At 41.1% G+C, this 17377-nt stretch overlaps 1 protein-coding gene across 23 annotated transcripts in view; it reads right to left on the minus strand.

Moving 5' to 3' along the window:
* LOC116242356 (uncharacterized) overlaps positions 1–17377 on the minus strand; it is a 197248-nt gene that overhangs the window by 134523 nt on the left and 45348 nt on the right. For 2 of the 23 annotated variants that reach the window (XM_090135514.1, XM_090135508.1), the window contains one exon: positions 9343–9495. The exons of 12 other annotated variants lie outside the window; for them this stretch is intronic. In XM_090135514.1, coding sequence (XP_089991640.1) covers positions 9483–9495 — 13 coding nt within the window. In that variant the 3' untranslated portion in view covers positions 9343–9482. Of the gene's footprint in view, positions 1–1287; positions 1750–1785; positions 1808–5901; positions 6882–9342; positions 9496–13603; positions 14890–17377 lie in introns of those variants that run through there. 9 more of the 23 variants (XM_090135509.1, XM_090135510.1, XR_016464280.1 and 6 more) reach the window with 9 other exon arrangements.

The raw sequence follows: 17377 nt of genomic DNA on the forward strand, positions 1-17377 counted from the left end.
CTGACAGGAATTTCTGCAGCAGCAGAGAGAGCCTCATTAGAATTTTTCCCATGACACACCACAAAAGATGGCTGGAGAAAACAAAGTGAGATGCTGGAGCTCAGTATATTTCTTTGTCCTTGAGAAGCCCAGTCCTGCTGAATCTCACGGGCTAATGCATGCATAATTTGGGGCAGCTGATTAAGTTTATTGTGTCCCTGACTAAATCGGGAAGAGGGAGGGAGGGAAGGAGAGAAGAAACTAAGTTGGATTTAATTAAAGCTTTGCAATTGTCTCTAATATTTACATAATGCAATATCATAATTGCCCCCGATTGGAGACTTAAGATGACAGAAGAAAATGACACATTTGAATCCTCAGCTGAGGAAAAAAAAAAAAAAGACACTTCCCTCACTTCCCTTCCCCCACCATCCCCGAAAAACAAATCAAAAGCTCTTGAACAGGAACTGCGTGGGGGCTCGGCAAAATGGCAAGCCCCACAGTGGGCTTGTGTGGGCTCAGCAAACCCTGCTAGGCCACAGGTGGGCAGCTGCACCTCAGAGGCAGTGGTGCCTGCTGGCCTCACACAGGGAGCACGCTGGAGAGGGCTGCTGCACCCTGTGCCCCTTCAGATCCAAGAGAGTATCTGCCTGGGGAAGGAGGCCATTGAGCTGCTTGGAAGGAAAAGGAGCGTAATCCTTTTCTCACAGCCACAGCACAGATCTGCTGGTGTTTGAGGACAGCGGCTTGTAACCATTTGTGTATGCAGCATGGGCAACTCCCAAAGAGGTGTTTTAAGCATCTGTGTGAGGTCCCTCTGGACTTGCAATGGTGGGATGTTTTGTTGGTAATTACATGCAAAAGTAAGTTCTGTTTTGATCTCAGTGCTACTGCAACCACTTGGGAGGAAAAACATTCATTGCAGTCTCACCCATGGAAAACTGTTTTGTATTCTCTCAATTTCCTGATAGAAACAATAAATAAATGCAATTATGTTCTTTTTGTGAAAAGAAGTATATCAAGGTTGCTGCCAATAAAGAGAATTTCATCAACTGGGAGCTTAAAAGTTTCTGTGATACTGGACATGTCCCTTCACTTTGTAGTAGGCCACAGTGTGGTGTGAACATAAGGTTTTGTCTGCATGTTCTTCTCAGACATATAAGATCTGTATGTAACAGAACCTCAACTGGATCAATGTGTGCAGATTGTTCAGGTCCAATTTGTATCCCCAAGGTCTTTCACGGGTTCCCTGATAAGAAAATGCTGATTTATTTCTGTGATCTAGTCTTAGAAAAGTCATCATTAAAACCTTGCTACAGAAGTTTTCCTAACAACCATGGAAAATCATCTTTTCATAAGCCCAAAAAGTACATAATTCACATTTAATTGTCATAGAAGGCACTGCAATAAGTCTATCTTCTTAATCCACTGTAGAAGGACTCCAAATAGGTCTCTTGTAACTCTCAAGCTACTGCACACTTTTGCTTTAGCAGCTTCTTGCAGCTGAGCTGCTGCTAACCTAATAGGAGTTTTTCTTTCACTATCTGGAGCAATAGATGAGATGTTTGGTTCCAAATGAAAAGGGGACACTTCTGTACTCTTTTCAGCTCTCCCACCAGTTTTCTCAAGACCAGTCACACAATGTAGGTCAAAAGTATCAGGTGCTGCATCTTCACATCTGCTTCCTTTGCAGTGGCAAGTTCCCGGTGTCTCCACATAAGCAGTCTTTGGTCATCTTGTGCTGAAGAGCCAACAAGCAAGACATGGAGGCTGAGGAGAGGGTTGATCCATCACTTCAGCCAGCACCTTTGTTCTCCTGGCAGACAGCCTATGCAATGCTTTTTTTTATTGGATTGCTGATCATAGAATTTTTTCTATAAATGGTATGCAAACAATAGCAATGATGCAGCCAGAACATACAACATGCACCTGCTATTATCAACCACTGTTGGAGCACTAGGATTAAAGTACAGTAATCTAATTTACTTTTCAGCACTAACTTAATTTTTCATATGGATATCAGCATAACTACTTACAGACTTTGATTTTATATTTTGTATTGTTTTGGTTTAATTTCCCAAAGAATGCAGCATAGATAAAACAAAACAAAACAAAAAAGAGAGTGTATGTCCCTCCCTTCAGAGCACAGCTATGACTCATGAATTTTGTGCACTGACTTGGAAATATGGTGCTGCATCATTCTCACTATGTAATAGCAATAACATACAGAAACCATGCTGATGCTCTAGGCACCAAATAACCTATTTACTGGCAGGGAGTGCTTATATACACAGTGTTTTCACCAGCTCCTGAATCACAATACAGTAGAGACTATTAGGAGACTTGGGAATTACTTCCATGTTTATAACACTGGTCCAATCCATTATGTATGTTCTTTCCTCTTCAATATAAAAATCACAATGCTTAAAGTGCATTGCCATCATTAGATATGTAATACATCGTGAAATGGCCTGGGAAACCATTTACAACATCCTTCAAGATCCTGTACCATGATCACTGTGACAGTATTCAAAAAAGTGCAGTTGCTCGTACCAACAAGAACTTTCTTCCAATAACCACAGACCTTGTAGAAACAAATGCTGGTAGAAAAAGATAATTTTCCAAGACACAAATATTGCTGAAATTCATGAACCAAACATTGCTTTTTCTTTTTCCATTATTCCATGTGAAATAGTCAGGCTTAGGTTTTTCTTCACATGGTCACCTTTTTTGCCTCTGACATAATCTGACATAAAGATATCTTGACTGAAATGTGAGAAATATTTCATGATAAAACCTAAGTGGGGCACAAAGAGCAGTGTGGAAAGAGCACTTCTATCCTAAGCTACACTATTGATTTTGGAAAAGAAAGCTGTATAATTTCAAGCATCAGCATGGGCAGGTGCTTTATTCCAGGACTGCGTATCAACTCAATTTTGCAAAGGAAAAGGATAATGACAGGAAGAAACTATGCTGTAGGTAAGAGCCAAACTGTCAGTGGGATGGAATATTTTTCACCTCCTTGTTGTGACAAGTTGTTTCATCCTAGCTGTTTGTACATGGATTGCATTTCCAGCCAAATAAAAGTTATGTAGGAATAAGGCAGCTGAACAGGTATTTCTCTTTAGATCTCTTTTCTAGTTAGATGGTATTTCTAAGTGAAGATGAGTGTGGAGAACTGGTTGAGGTAGAATATCTTGCTGTAACTCACCATCTGCCGCTGCACAGTGCATTACGACATTTATTGGCTTTACTTAACTGTTAATGAAAACCTACCATCAACAGCTGCCATCACTCCCACTACAGATTGTAATAAATAATAGTCTCATATAGCTCATATACCTCTTTCTCATGCTCTACAGAAATAAGACCTAGAGAGTTTGTGAAGATTCAGAGGAACTAGGGTCAAGAAAAATGGTTAGAACTCTGTGATCAGTTTGACCTATTGGAATTTTGTTTTGCTCAGTCTTGACAACCATTTAAAAATATGCATATGTTGATAAATAGTTAATTAAGAGGATACCCATTCTGTTTTTCCCCAGGGTCTTTTGCATTGACTGCAGTAGGAACAGGGATAAACCATTGGCCTATTACAGAAAATCCACTGGTCTGTTAAAAATTTAACCATTCATAATTGCCTATGCACTCAATCTCAGACTTCAGATTTTTTTTCTTGTTTTGATGGGTTTTTTTTTTTGTTGTTATTGTTTTGTTTTCAGAAATCAGCTATGTTTTACCTCTATCTTTTAAAAAAATCATCTGATTCTTCATCTTGAGGGTTTATTGATTAGACTTTCAAAAGACCTCTCCTTCTCTTCATGTGTTTCAAAGAAATCACTAAGACCTCAAGCGTTCTCCAAAATGTCTACTGGAAGTTCAGCTGACCTGTATCAATTTGGCTAGACTGAGGAAATCCAACTTTTGAAAATTTGTCTCCAAACATCTGCTTGTGGGCATTGTTTTTAATCCTGAACCAGAATCTTTTGTTATTCACACTTAGAAAAGTAACACAAGCATGTCACTGTCAGTGTGTTAAAGTAATAGTGTTTAGTTGTATGTGAAATCACTGTAAGATTAGCAGTACAAACACATTCACAGCTCAACATCTCCTCCAAGTGAAAAAATCCACCCATGTTATTCACTGATCAGTGTAAAGATGAAAGACTGGGTAACAGGAACAACCAGTTGCAAAGTAACATGCATGTAAGTATAAATCCCAATAGAGATATAGATTCAGAAAGCATGGAGCTGTCTGGCACCTTGCAGTAGGAACACACTGTATCTTATTCAGACTTCACTCAGACCTCCCTTAACTAAGAAACTGTTGAGAGAAGTACACTACAAATTCATCTAGTATATGGCCAACCTAAAAATAGATTGAGATATACAGAAAATGAGTTATTCTCAGATCTGTTTTGGAACAGGTGGCTATTTTGGGACTCATCTTGTTTTCTTTAGTAATCAAGCATATTTCTATATCAAATATATTTCCACTTTCTACTTTGAGAAATCCACAGCAAGTATTTCCAAACAATTATCTATATCTATAAGTAGAAGAAATAAAAAAAAATTTCCACTTTGATTTTCATGGTTCTTGACACTACAAGAGAAGAACAATATCTAAACAGAAGAGGAGTGAGCAGATGAACAATTTTATCAGTGTATGCAAGACTATGCAAGACTGGCAAGACCAATCCTGGAATACCATAGAGAAATCTGTTATCTAAGTTGTGAAAAAGATACTTAAAATTGAAAGACAGGCAGAAAGAAGGAGAAATATTTTCCATGGCCAGAGAAAATGTGCTACAGTGGGAGAACAAAGGAGTTCAGACTGCTTAGAACAAGGAAGTCAAGACAAAGTGACAAAATATATACAAAGAAATGCTTTTCTAGAGATTAAAAAAAAAAAAAAAAAGCAGCTAGCAAAACTGTAGACTGAATGGCCAAACACTGAATTTACACCATTTCAAAGGTACAAATAAACATTGTTTCCTCTCCTTACTCCTACTGGGCTCATCCCTATCCCCTCTTGCAAGAGAGATTAACTCATGGAATAAACTACCAACAGCAATGGTGACTCATCCTCATCTGACATCCTCAAGCTAAGATCAAACTTGCATTAGGCAAGCAGAAGTTAGTAAAATCAGTACACAAATATCTGGATGAATTTGATGGCCTTTAAGTGGGGGGAAGTCAAAACAAGGATTCATGGTCCTTTTCTAACCCACACTAGACATATTTAAATATAATTAACTTGAAATGTTAAAAATAAAACGTGAAAGTAATGTGCAATAAACCTTCTGATAATTTTGACAGATGTAACACCATTTATTCCTTGCATGTCAGAGATATTTATGATCAGTGCTCCTCATAATGTAATGCTCTGGTGTTCTTTCCAAATTTCCTTCCTTTGGCACTGTAAGGGGTTTCCAACACTTAGTACAGGAAACAAGCCTAGATCCACAATTACAATGCTGTCTCCAGTTCATTTGTTAGCCTTCACCTGCTCAACTGAGCTCGAGACACCCTTGGACACAAAGAACATGGGGATCCTAATCCTACCTCATCCAGCACTCTCTTCAACCAGGTGCAATGTATATGTCCTGGCTTTATCCTTCCCATATTTGTGAAAATGGAGGTAGGAACAACTTCTCATCATAGCAACAGAAACTCAAGTGAAGGTCAATATCCAGTTGTCATACACCTATTTCTTTTTTCAGTATCTGCCCATACAAAGAAAAAATAATAAAAAAATAAGAGAGAGAGAGAGAGGAAGAGAGAGAAGAAATCTGAGTGCTGAATATCTTAAACTTCCTAACTAGGAACAGGAAAATTACTTCTTATTTGGAATTTCTAGGCACGGCTTTGAAACTTGGTTCTCACATGGGTATAAGAATTACATCTCTAATGTTCCTCTAAGAGTCTATTTTTTTTTATTATTTTCTTGGAGCTGTACTTGGTCACTTCTGAGATTATATGGATTTGACTACCACATAAGAATCAGGGCAGACCATTTGGTTGAATTCATGAAATGCTTCATGTAATGCAGTCCAAGATTCACAGCTGGGTCACATCTTCCCACAGCATTAAGGAAATTTCTTATTTCTGTGAAGTTGCTTTGAGTGTTGCTTTCACAACACTAAGGCTGAGTAGCATCATTCTAGAATTGCAGCCACCATCTGCATGCTCCCCCAAATGCTTGTGAGCTCAGATTTTGGATTTTTTTAGATTTGTAAACAGTTGGACCCCAAGTTATCTAACATAAAATGGGCTATTTCAAATAATATATTTGAGGCGTCACTCATTACTAGAAAGGCTATCAACACCTGTCTTTCCTCAGTATTTCAGCCTGAGATTTGGCATCAGAACTGCCAGAGCATGTCACAGCGATTTGGATGACTAATGGATTCAGGTATTTTTGTGGCAGAGAACTGGAATACTTCCCACATTTCCCCTTTTGTCTTCTCAATAGAGACAGATTATCTCTTCCTTCATCCCTTCATTTCCCATTAAGTTCCTAAAATCACAATCAAATCACAATGTCCAAAGATGTAAAGGGCTACATAGCACACCCTCTCCTCCGTAAACTGGCCACTACTTCTGGGAGTTTATGAATCAGGATTCCGCTTACTGGTACGAGGCTGTTTGATGTCCTAGGATCAGCGCTGATTTTGCTGTTCAGCTGCAAAACAAGAAACTGAGACAAGAGAAGTCTCACAGATAAGAAGCTGGTGTGTCAGGACCCTGATGGTATCCCTAAGGCCCTTTGGGCTTGCACTTTGCAGAACAAGTGGCTTCTGAGATTTCCGCACTCCAAGAGAAATGCCCAGATTCCTTTGTAGTAGTCACATCCATGTCATCTCAGAAATGGAAAGTACAGTTCCAAGAAAAAAACGGAATTCCTAGAAAGACAACAGAGGTGTAATTTTTTACCCATGTAAGAATCAAGTTTCAAAGTTGTGCCTAGGAATTCCAAACAGTCAAAATTCTCTCACTGATGACCCCTGAAGAAAAGGCATGTGTATGTTGTCCTGTCCCTTAGCCAACTTAAACACAGCACAACCTTTCATTTGGTATTAGCTATACGTGAAGCACCCAAATCAATGACCATTTCAATTGCCTGAGGACTTGTCCTTCTCTGCAAGGCAGCTCAGTTCCCATATCTCTTCTCAAGCTAAATGCCTGCACTAACCTCACAGCAGATCCCCTCCAGCCTAGGGTGCTGCAGCCTCGTAGTTGCGGAGGGGGGCACAGGCATTCTAGGCTGACATATTTTGGGCACAATGGTATCTCCATTTGATATAAATTTGGAGAAAATCCATTTAAGTTAATACATTTTTCTTTTTCTGCAAAGACAATGGAAATGGAAATAGTAAGTGGAATTATAAATAGCAGAGTACTAACTAATGCTATTTAACTAAAAAACATGTGCTTCGTAATACAGTGATTGATGTTTTTATTAGCAACTTCAAACATAAATATTCCCCTCTTACTGTGATCAAGAGCTTCAAAATAATAATTATTTTGGATCCTCTCTGTTTTAATTATAACGCACTTTGCACTTCTTTAGCAGTTTTCACTGAAATCTTAAATTACTTTGCAAGCATGAATTCATTAAACCTTACAACGCCCCTCCAAGGAGGCTGTTTAATTAATACACCCAGGTTATGTTGGGAAAATTCAGGCACACAGATAGTAAGTACTTTTCCCAAAGTCACAGAGTAAATCACTGAAAAGAACAGGAAGAGAATTTAAGGACCACATGCTGCTAGGCCACATAGAGGTGAAGGTGGAAAGGAATCTATAAAGGTAACGCAGAGCCTGCAGGTTCCCACTGATCAGAAAACAGTACAGGGTCTCCCACTTCCCTGTTGCCAGACCATGGACTCCTGCGTCAGCTCTGATTGCTTCAACCAATTTGGGGTCAAAGATGCTTGGGATAAGTGTAGCATGGCGTCACTGAGGAGGTGGCTCTGACCAGAGGAGAATGGGGCTAAGTGACAATAGGAATGAATTGTGACTGCCAGAGCGGACACACTGCCACTACATGATCATCTGGCATGGTGATATGTTTCAGGGACATCTCTTCAGCTCAAACTCTTTGCATTTCATGAATGGAGCTCTGCAAGCCAGGTAGTTATGCAGGTGGCAGTGCCCAAGCAGCATCACAAGTGCTGCACATGTGGAGCCAATCTGGTGCATGCAGCTGAGATATCCTGCACACACAGTTCTGGTTGAGATGAATGGGTCCTAAAGGTGCCTAATATCATCTCAAACCAAACACTGTCCTCTAAATGCTTCAAGAATAATTGCAGCCATGTTAACAAGGCTCGAAGTGCTTTCAGGGTTGGACTCATTCTCATTTTTGAATCCTATTTTGAATAAAATCATGTATTTACCTCATCCCAACCCTCCCCCTCCTTTTTTTTTTTTTTCGTTTCCCTCCCAATTTTCCTCTTAAATGCTACAGAAATTGCTTTCCTGGGACATGAAAACTAATGTATGCAAATTGTTACACAGCATTACTACTGCTGTGGTGCCACTATATTGCTGAGATAGTTAATTATCAGGATAATGCAGTTTGTCTGTTCTCTATACCCTTGTGCTGCTCCTAACAGGAAACAAAGGAAACGACATCAGACAGACAAAAAGGGAGAGAATTCAGTCCCCTATTAATAACTGCCATAAAGGAAATCAGGATTAAAGGCCACTTGCAGCACACACGGCACACAGCTTTGAACGGCACAGATGCCAAAGAGGGTCTTGGAACTGGGTCTGCACCTGGTCATATTATTCACCAAGAGGTGACCCTTGAGACCCTTCCTTAATTTACACTGAATTACTTCTGTGCCAAAAGGAATTTCACAGAAATAAGATCTAAGAGAAAAGCAAGGCCAGTGGCAGGAGGGTTGCTTGGATTTGCACTACTCCTCCAGTCTCGGTTCTGCCACTTCTGTCCAGTCATCACAATAGCAGGTGAGTTACACTGCTGTTGCCAGACAGTATTCTGGGATTTACCTTAGAGATGAAATTCTACTTTTGTGGTGCCTTCCACCAGGACAATACATTCTCTGCAGCTGTGAGAAACAATGTCCTCACAAGAGCTAAGTGATGCTGTAATCATCAGGCTTTTCATACTCATAGCAATCACTGATGACTTTTCTGAAAGCCTGTCACAGAGGGTGGTCCTGAATTAAAATGACATGATTTGGCCTCAGGAAGCATACAGAGACTTAGCAAAATAAAAAATCAAGAAATCTTATAGATTATAATGATCACATCGTGTTCAGAACTGTTCAGTGGGATTTAATAGCAGTTTTAAAAGGTTAAAATTGCCATATTGAACACACAAGCGTTTATTGTCCTTAATTTTTTTTTTTTATTATTTTTTAAATTGTTTCTATTGATCCCATATAATCTCTTTCTGATTGCATTTGTGCCGTCCCTCCCAGGCTCTATAGGATGCATCCACAAAGGTGGGCTTCCCCTATAGATGACATCTATTAAAAGGGCCAGCTGGTTTGAAAGAAAGAGAAAGAGATAATGAGAAAATTTGACTCTCACCATGTGGGTAGGCAATAATTCCCCACTTTCAGTTATCTCCAGCCAATAACACTACGTGGTGATGAGGTAATGCTTGCATTTGGTAGCCTATGGCAGTGCTTGAGTGGTTTGCAATTCCTGCTAAACCAGACAAAACCGTGAGGTTTCTCTGTTGTGCTGGTACAAATGAGCATGTGAATTCAGATCTTCACAGTCACTGGGAGGGGGGTGGCAGGGAAGTGTATCAGTGCTCCAGGTCCTCTCTCCCTCCCTCTTTTGTAACACATAAGCAAGTCTGAAGTGTTTTGTGCACACAAGTTAGAGGTGATCTAAATGGGTGTTTTGACTCACAATGCTGGCAAATCCCAGGATGGGTTGGTTCTGGAGGCTTCCAGATTTATTTAGAAAACTGCCCTTAATGTATACTCACATATCACCTTACTCTTCTCTCATCATTCTAACGCAACCAGGGAAAGAAAAAAAGATTTTGTGACTCAATATTTAAAACACAGCAGTGGGATAAAGGACCAGAGACATGGCTTTGTTTTCCTCTCCTGGTGTTTCCTGGGTGCGTTTCAGTCACACCTATATGTTGCCTTTGACATAAGGACCAGCTTCTCCTGTCAGGGCCAGTGCTGCTGGGTCAACAGTTTGGGGTAGTCAGTAGGTTGGAGCCCCTCCAACAACACAGCACTGTCAACTATAGACCTTTAAAACAGACTTGAGAGGGAGAGGATGATTCCTTTACCCAATCCCAGATCCAGATTACCTCTGCAGGGTTTACAGGGCAGGAGAGGAGCCTTGTTACTGAATGCATATGGTGGCAAGTCACAGTGAGGAAAAGAATGGCCGTGCACATCAAGCCCAGTTCAGATATCAAAGAAGTCTTTCTGCCTGCACCCAGAGCACAGGCTAGCCTGGTTGTGTTTCCAAGTTGCTCTCCTGACTGCAGGAGCAATTTAAAATGGATTAACTGCCCTCTGTACTTGCACGTCACCAGCCAGATAATTGTCCTCGGCTGGCCGAACATTTTTAAGTGCTTATTTTTCTGCTAGAAAAAGTATATCTCCTTTCAATCAAGCACAATTACCCCAGCCATCTCTTTTAATTGTTGTCTTTCCAGAAGATATACTCCTTAGGGGCTTTCCTGCCAATACCAGCAGACATTTTATTAGGGAATTACATTGAGCTGATGGAACTGGTGGCCATCTTTCATCAGCAGCAAGCCAGTGCTAAAACTGTAAGGACACAGATACCAGGATAGCTTGTGGACATGGGGGGGATGGGACAGAAATGGAAACCTAGGCACACACATGAGTAGCAGTCGTGTCTCTTGAATTAGAGCCAAATCTCCACTGTTGCCCAGCTGGGAAAGTCCAGATGGAGCCTCTGGGGCTGGGAGCCATGAAGATGTGACTTATTTTTGAGATATCTTCCAATTTTAATTGCTGAAATAGCCCCTTTATCTCAACAGGACTTACAGTGGGAGACCAAAGATACACAATTTGGCTGTTTTTCTAGTAAAAATTCACCCTGACAAGAGCAGTGGGAAATCAAAATCCACAGCCATTTACACAGCTCTCAGCTTCAGACTAGTCGGGAAGAAACAAACGGAGAAATGGGAGCATGTTCTCTATTTGCAGCACATCTGCTTCAGCGGACCAAGAAACACTGATATAATCAGTGCAAAACTGTAATCAGTGAGAAGAATGAAGTGAACATAAATAAATCCCATCCAAAATGTAGAATCAATGACCCTTCTTAAAAGCAGAAGGTACACTGATTTTGTACAGCATGTCAGGAGAAGATTCAAACAACAGATGTAAGAGTCTTTATAAAGAAAACAATCAAAAAAACAACCCTAGCTCTATTATATTCAATTAACCTTGAAAAATGATTTAGAAGTTCTTTTTTTTTATCATACATACACTACAGTAGGCATTTTTATGTCTGTATTGTCTCTATTATAATAGCCAGTAGAACAAAATGTCATTATTGCACAAAGGTGTCTCCTTTTCTTCCCTTTCTCCCCAGCCAATAGAAAAGGCATTTTGAACACATTTCCTCATTTCCTCACTTCCACAGCAATTGCAGCATGAACGTAGCACTACTCTTGACAATGACAACCTGCTGTAACTCCACAACACAAAATGGATGTATAAAGATGTGATGAGGATGCTCTTCAAGATGTTCATGGTTATTTCAGTAGTATCATTCCATACCGGTGAGAATACTTATCCATCTACTCCTTATGGCCCTATTATACTAAAAGATTCTGCCTTTGTGCAAATACTGTATCTGCAGATGCTGCCAGTTGGTAGTTGAGGGCTACTGTAGCCTGTTTGAGCTCATGAGGAGCTGCCTGAAAGACAGCAGCTACAGGAGAGTATAAGATCTACAACTGCCTTGATGTAGAAGGAAGGTGGAAAATTTGATATACAAAAAAGCATCCTCAAAAACACAACTTGATGCTAGGCAGCACAGCTTCTAGAAATGGAACTATAGAGGAGTTGAAGAGCCAGGGTCAGTGTAGGAAAGAATCACCAACATTTTTTTTTTTTTTTAAACAGAGGATTATCATGCCCTCTCCCTGGAAGCATTCAAGGCCAGGCTGTATGGCGCTTTGAGCAACATGGTCTAGAGGGAGGTGTCCCTGCCTATAGCAGGGGGTTGGAACTAGATGATCTTAAAGTCCCTTTCCAGCCCAAACCCTTCTATGATGCTATTAACAGGGTATTAAGGGTATCACGGTGAGAGGGAGGAATAACACACCTAATCCTAGATGTCAGGTGCTTGGTGCATAAATGCAAGGATGCCGTATTGCCTTCCCCCTACACCTTGTGAAAAGTCTCTCTCCCACCTGACATGGTCCCACATCTGCTATGTGAGGTGGGAGCAGCCAAACCTCATCTCAGCTCCATCACAACAGCAATCAACAACAGCTCTCTGAATAGTGTTCTAGGGCGTTATAATTTGGAACTGAGCTACAAGTGAACCTAAGCACTTTATTTCTATGTTTACAGCATAGTATCCCGTTGTCCTTATTTTATGTAATTTCTTTTGCCACTCCTAAGAGTATTTTATCTTTCTCCTTATCCCTTCAGCCTCCAAGTGCTAATTTAAACAAAACCCTTCAGAGTCTGTTCATTAAGTGCTAAACTACATGTGTGCCTTTCCCTCAGCAAAACAATCTAATTTCTGAAATCTTTGCTCTGCAGGTTGATTCTTGTGTCCTTGAAAGATGAGGAGATAACACCATGAGAAAAACAAGCAACAAGGGGAAACGGTGACCACAGAAACTGGACATCTGTAATGAGATACAAACTGAAAATGAGACAGCACTGAAATCACGTTCTTCTATACACAGAGACAACATCATTTACCCTGCCTAATGAGCAGTGCCACAAAAATGGCAGAAACTGGGATTCAGCTGCTCAGCATGATCTCTAGGGCAAGCTGAACCAATAGATAAGCCTCATCTGGAGGAGGGTGAACGTGCTCAGCAATAACAACAGAAGGAGCCCACAGTTACATGAGGTGAAAAAAATGAAATGCATTTATTTAAAGGGACACAGACAGTCTTTCAAAATTCTTAAAGTAACTGTCTCTTCACTATTTTTACAAGTCACTTCATGGAAGTGAGAGACTAGAGTATGGTTTCTTAATAACATCTCTGTTCCTTACTGCAGAGCTTGCTTAGCATTCCACGTTGCTTTGCTGGACTGTGTAAGTACTGATCACTTCATGATCAGGGATTACATTTGTGTTTTGCAGCAGCTGGCAAAATACAACAATTACATGTATCTTTCTACTTTTATAGTACTGAGCTTCACATCTATGGTAGCTTTCATAACAAACTGCTGAAATGAAACAAGTCTAAGTACAAGAGCTTCAAATCATAGTATCACTCAGGTTGGAAAAGACCTCAAAGATTGAGTCCAAACACAACCTAATCATATTATCCTAACAACCTTCTGTTAAATCATGTCCCTGAGCACCACATCCAAACAGCTTTGAAACACCTCCAGGGACGGTGACTCAACCACCTCCCTGTGGAGCATATTCCAGTGCTTAACAGCCCTTTCTGTAAAGAAGTGTTTCCTGATATCCAACCTAAACTTACCCCGGTGCAACTTGAGGCCATTTCCCCTCGTCCTGTCACCTGTGAGAAGAGACCAACCCCACTCTCACTGTAAGCACCTTTCAGATATTGGAAGAGAGCAATAAGTTCTCCCCTCAGCCTCCTTTGCCCCAGACTGAACGGCCCCAGTTCCTTCATTTCCTCATAGGGCATATACTCCAAGCCCTTCACAAGCCTTGCTGCCCTTCTTTGGACCTGCTCATGCACCTCCATGTCCTTTCTGTACTGAGGTGCCCAAAACTGAACACAGTACTTGAGGTGAGGCCTCACCCGGTGCCGAGTACAGGGGCAGGATAATCAGCACTGGGTGGAGAGCTGTTGGGGTGTCCTTCAACCACAGGCTGTACTACACAGGGCCATGTTTCTCACAATCACTGCCCACTGTCCCCATGGGCAAAGTGATGGTCGGGTGATGGCTGAGATCCTCTCCCATATCTCACAGCTCCCATGGGGACAGTCACTGTCCCTGTGCAGATGGCTCAGGTAAAGTACTTCAACAGGTGCCACGCTAACCCTGCCTGGTGTCATTCCCTCCAGTGATGGCATGTTGGAAGGCCCACAAAGCATCCTTCAACCTGAGCTATATAAGAGAGTGGATGCAGGAGAAGAAAAATGGTGTCCTGAGGACTGCCAAGTTGAAGACTTCACTTGCATCAAAAATCAAACCCTACCTGCGTCTCACCACAGGGCATTTCAGCAGAAGTTAGGTGTATACTTCTGCCCTACTCTGGAGGGAATTTGTGCCATTTTGTCCTGCTAGAGATCAGCAGGAATCCTGGATGTGCAGCAGCATACAAGAAGATCAAACTCCTATTAATGTTCATGAAAAGGCTTTCCTTAGCTTCAGTAGTTTGGAGTGGGTGCTAGCTTATTCACAAAACAGTACTTTAAGCATTTTGGTAGAAAGGCTGTTTTATACACAGGCTGCTAAACAACTGAAATGCATCCTTGTTAAGAATATGGTTTACAATAGCAGAGTGAAAAGGTGTTTTCAGTGAAAAAATAATGAAATAAGTAGCTGCTCTCATGTTCAGTGTTCAGGAAACACTCTGTGAATGCATGAGGCTGGGAGATCCTTGAAGCCAAAGCCAGCATCCACAGAACACCTGTGCCATGGAGCACCTGGTGCACTTCAGCTTCTGCAGGAAGAAGGGAGGCTGAGTCACAGAAATGCAGGGTGTTATGTTCTGATAATAGTTCCTGCCTGCTGGTATGCCCCTAGAGCACTAGAAGGAAATAAAGGGGAAACAAGTTTAGAAGGCGCCCAGATACAAATTTGAGATCACTGAGCCAATATTAGTAGCTCTTAAGGGATCCTGATATGTAATGCATAATACAAGGAAAGAGATTGCCTCCTTCTTAACAAGAATCACATTACTCTTATCAGAAATGATTTTTATCTTCATAAAAAAAAGCTTTCAGCTCCCAATTCCTCAGCTGTAGTGTTGTTCACAAGACCCTTAGCTCCAGCAGTGATGTTGCTGAATGACTCCCCCACACCACTGGGTCAGCACTTCTACAAAAGGAGAAGGATGTGTAGGTGGAGAGGGATTTCTGGCTTGTATCTGGTCTATGTACCATTTACACAGCCCTTCTGCTCTCCTGCAGTGTATTTCAGAGAAAAGAAGCAGCAGCAGGACTACATGGAGACCATGCAATATGAGTAAAGAGGTTTGATTTTCCAGGAAGGACAAATCAGAGAACAGGAAGAATGGCTTCAGAGCAGAGAATGAATTCCTAATATCATTTAAACGAAACAAGTTTCTCCTCATTTATACTGTCAGGATACTAATGGCTTTTAAAACAGGGTAATCTAAGAAGAAACCAAGTGAAAAGAGAGAACAGACATGGATGATACTCCTTTTGTACATCTATTTCTGTCTCTCTGACTACAAGCCATTTCCTCCCAGCTGGAGGAGATGTGACAGCCGGTGCTGGCCCCTGACTCATGCCTGCAATGGGCTGGGCAAGACCCTGGTGGCCTCAGAGACCATGTTAACATTCTTCCATCACAAGAAAGAAAAGGAGCAGGCAGACAGCCCTAACCAAGGCACTGCTCCACCCTTCCCCTGCTGAAATAACAGAAGAGAGAAACTCAAGGGAAATAGAAGAAGCCTTGAGGATCCCTCAGCAGACAAATTGCCTTGAAATTGTTCATTGAAGGAGATGAGACCTTGTGTGCAATGTGGATAATTGGCATTGGAAAAGGATTGGCACAAGCATTGGGCAGAAGGGGATGCTAAAGGCCCACAAAGCTCCTCCCTGCTCTCAGAAGAACTCTTCTCAAGCCCGCTTACTTGTGCTAGCAAACCTCACAGAAACATGTGGGTATGCAGGGCAGCATGGAGAAAGCAGCTGGCACAAGAAGAGTCACTTGGCAAAAACGCATCATGAGTTCACAAACAGCACCCTAACCTAGGAGGTCTTTTGGAAAAGGCTATCTGCTTTAAGAACTCAAGTGAAGAATAACAAAACCGCAACAATTTTCATCTTATAGCAGATTGAGATAAACCTCGGGAGCAAAATATTTTGTGTATACAAAACACAAGTATTTATATATTTAGCCTGCAAGTGCTTGCCTTCTTACCCACCTGTTAATCCTTTCTAGTTAGAAAGCCACTCATTCTCTAGAATGGAAGGTCAGTCTAATGTCTGCTTGCCACATCCGAAACCCCTTTCCTTGCTAGAGTCCCTTAGCCTCGGTTTATTCAAAAATATTTAAAAATATTTTTTGGCACTTAAATAGAAAACAGTTCACAACTAAAGTAGTAATAGTATTTGCACACACTTATGTGTGTCAGCCAACTTGCTTCGCTTCATATTTTCTCCTACTTTCAGAATTTAAATCTCTGGAAAATATCAGCAACTCTTACTTGAAATTTAAGTTAAAAAAAAAGAAAAATCCAACACACCCAAGTGATTTTGATAATAGGATGATTATTGTGTGACTCACCCCTCTAAGTACAACAACTGAAAGCTTATGAAGTATGCACTTGGGCTTTGGGCTGCCCACCTACACTCAATTTCCTCTGACTATGGAATGTCCTTTGGCAGCGTTGGAGCTAACCGATACCCAGGAGTCTAAGGAAAACACTACAACTTGTACAGTATGAACTGGTCTAAATGCTGTGTGCTCATATTTCAACCAGCCAGAGCAAGGTTACTTGTAAAACACAACCATTCTTTCTGAGATGCAAGGATTCACAGACTGGAAATTCTGTACTCTGTTAGTACTGAGATAAATATATTCAAGCAGCTAGATAGAGATGACACCAAAAGGCATCTGCAAATTTCTCCCTTTCTACCACAACCTTTTGGTTCACAAGCCAAGCACTAGTTAAAGAGGAACGACTATACACTCTGTACATAGTGATTTATGAGCGTTAATGGAAATACTGCTCCTTAACAGAATTACCCATCTGCATTACTCAGGTGCCATGCTTAATGCAGATCCGTCACTCCTATCCCACACTGCAGCAGAGCTGTGAGCACCCCTGTAGAAATCCCTTGCTGGACATTCAACACACAGCTGAACTGGCCTGAACCAAGCAGAATCCTGTAAATCCCCAGTGACAGCATATGAGAAAGGACACCCAGTAATATCAGCATGAAAAAAAACTAAACTAGGAATGTTGAAAAGCCAGAACAAGCAATCTGTAGAAACCGGAGCACAGTACTTTCAACACTGCAGAATTTGGAACGGCAGGTGCTTTG

The sequence above is a fragment of the Phasianus colchicus genome, chromosome 2 (genome assembly GCF_987193195.1).
Source record: "Phasianus colchicus chromosome 2, bPhaCol1.hap1.1, whole genome shotgun sequence".
Lineage (NCBI taxonomy): Eukaryota > Metazoa > Chordata > Aves > Galliformes > Phasianidae > Phasianus > Phasianus colchicus.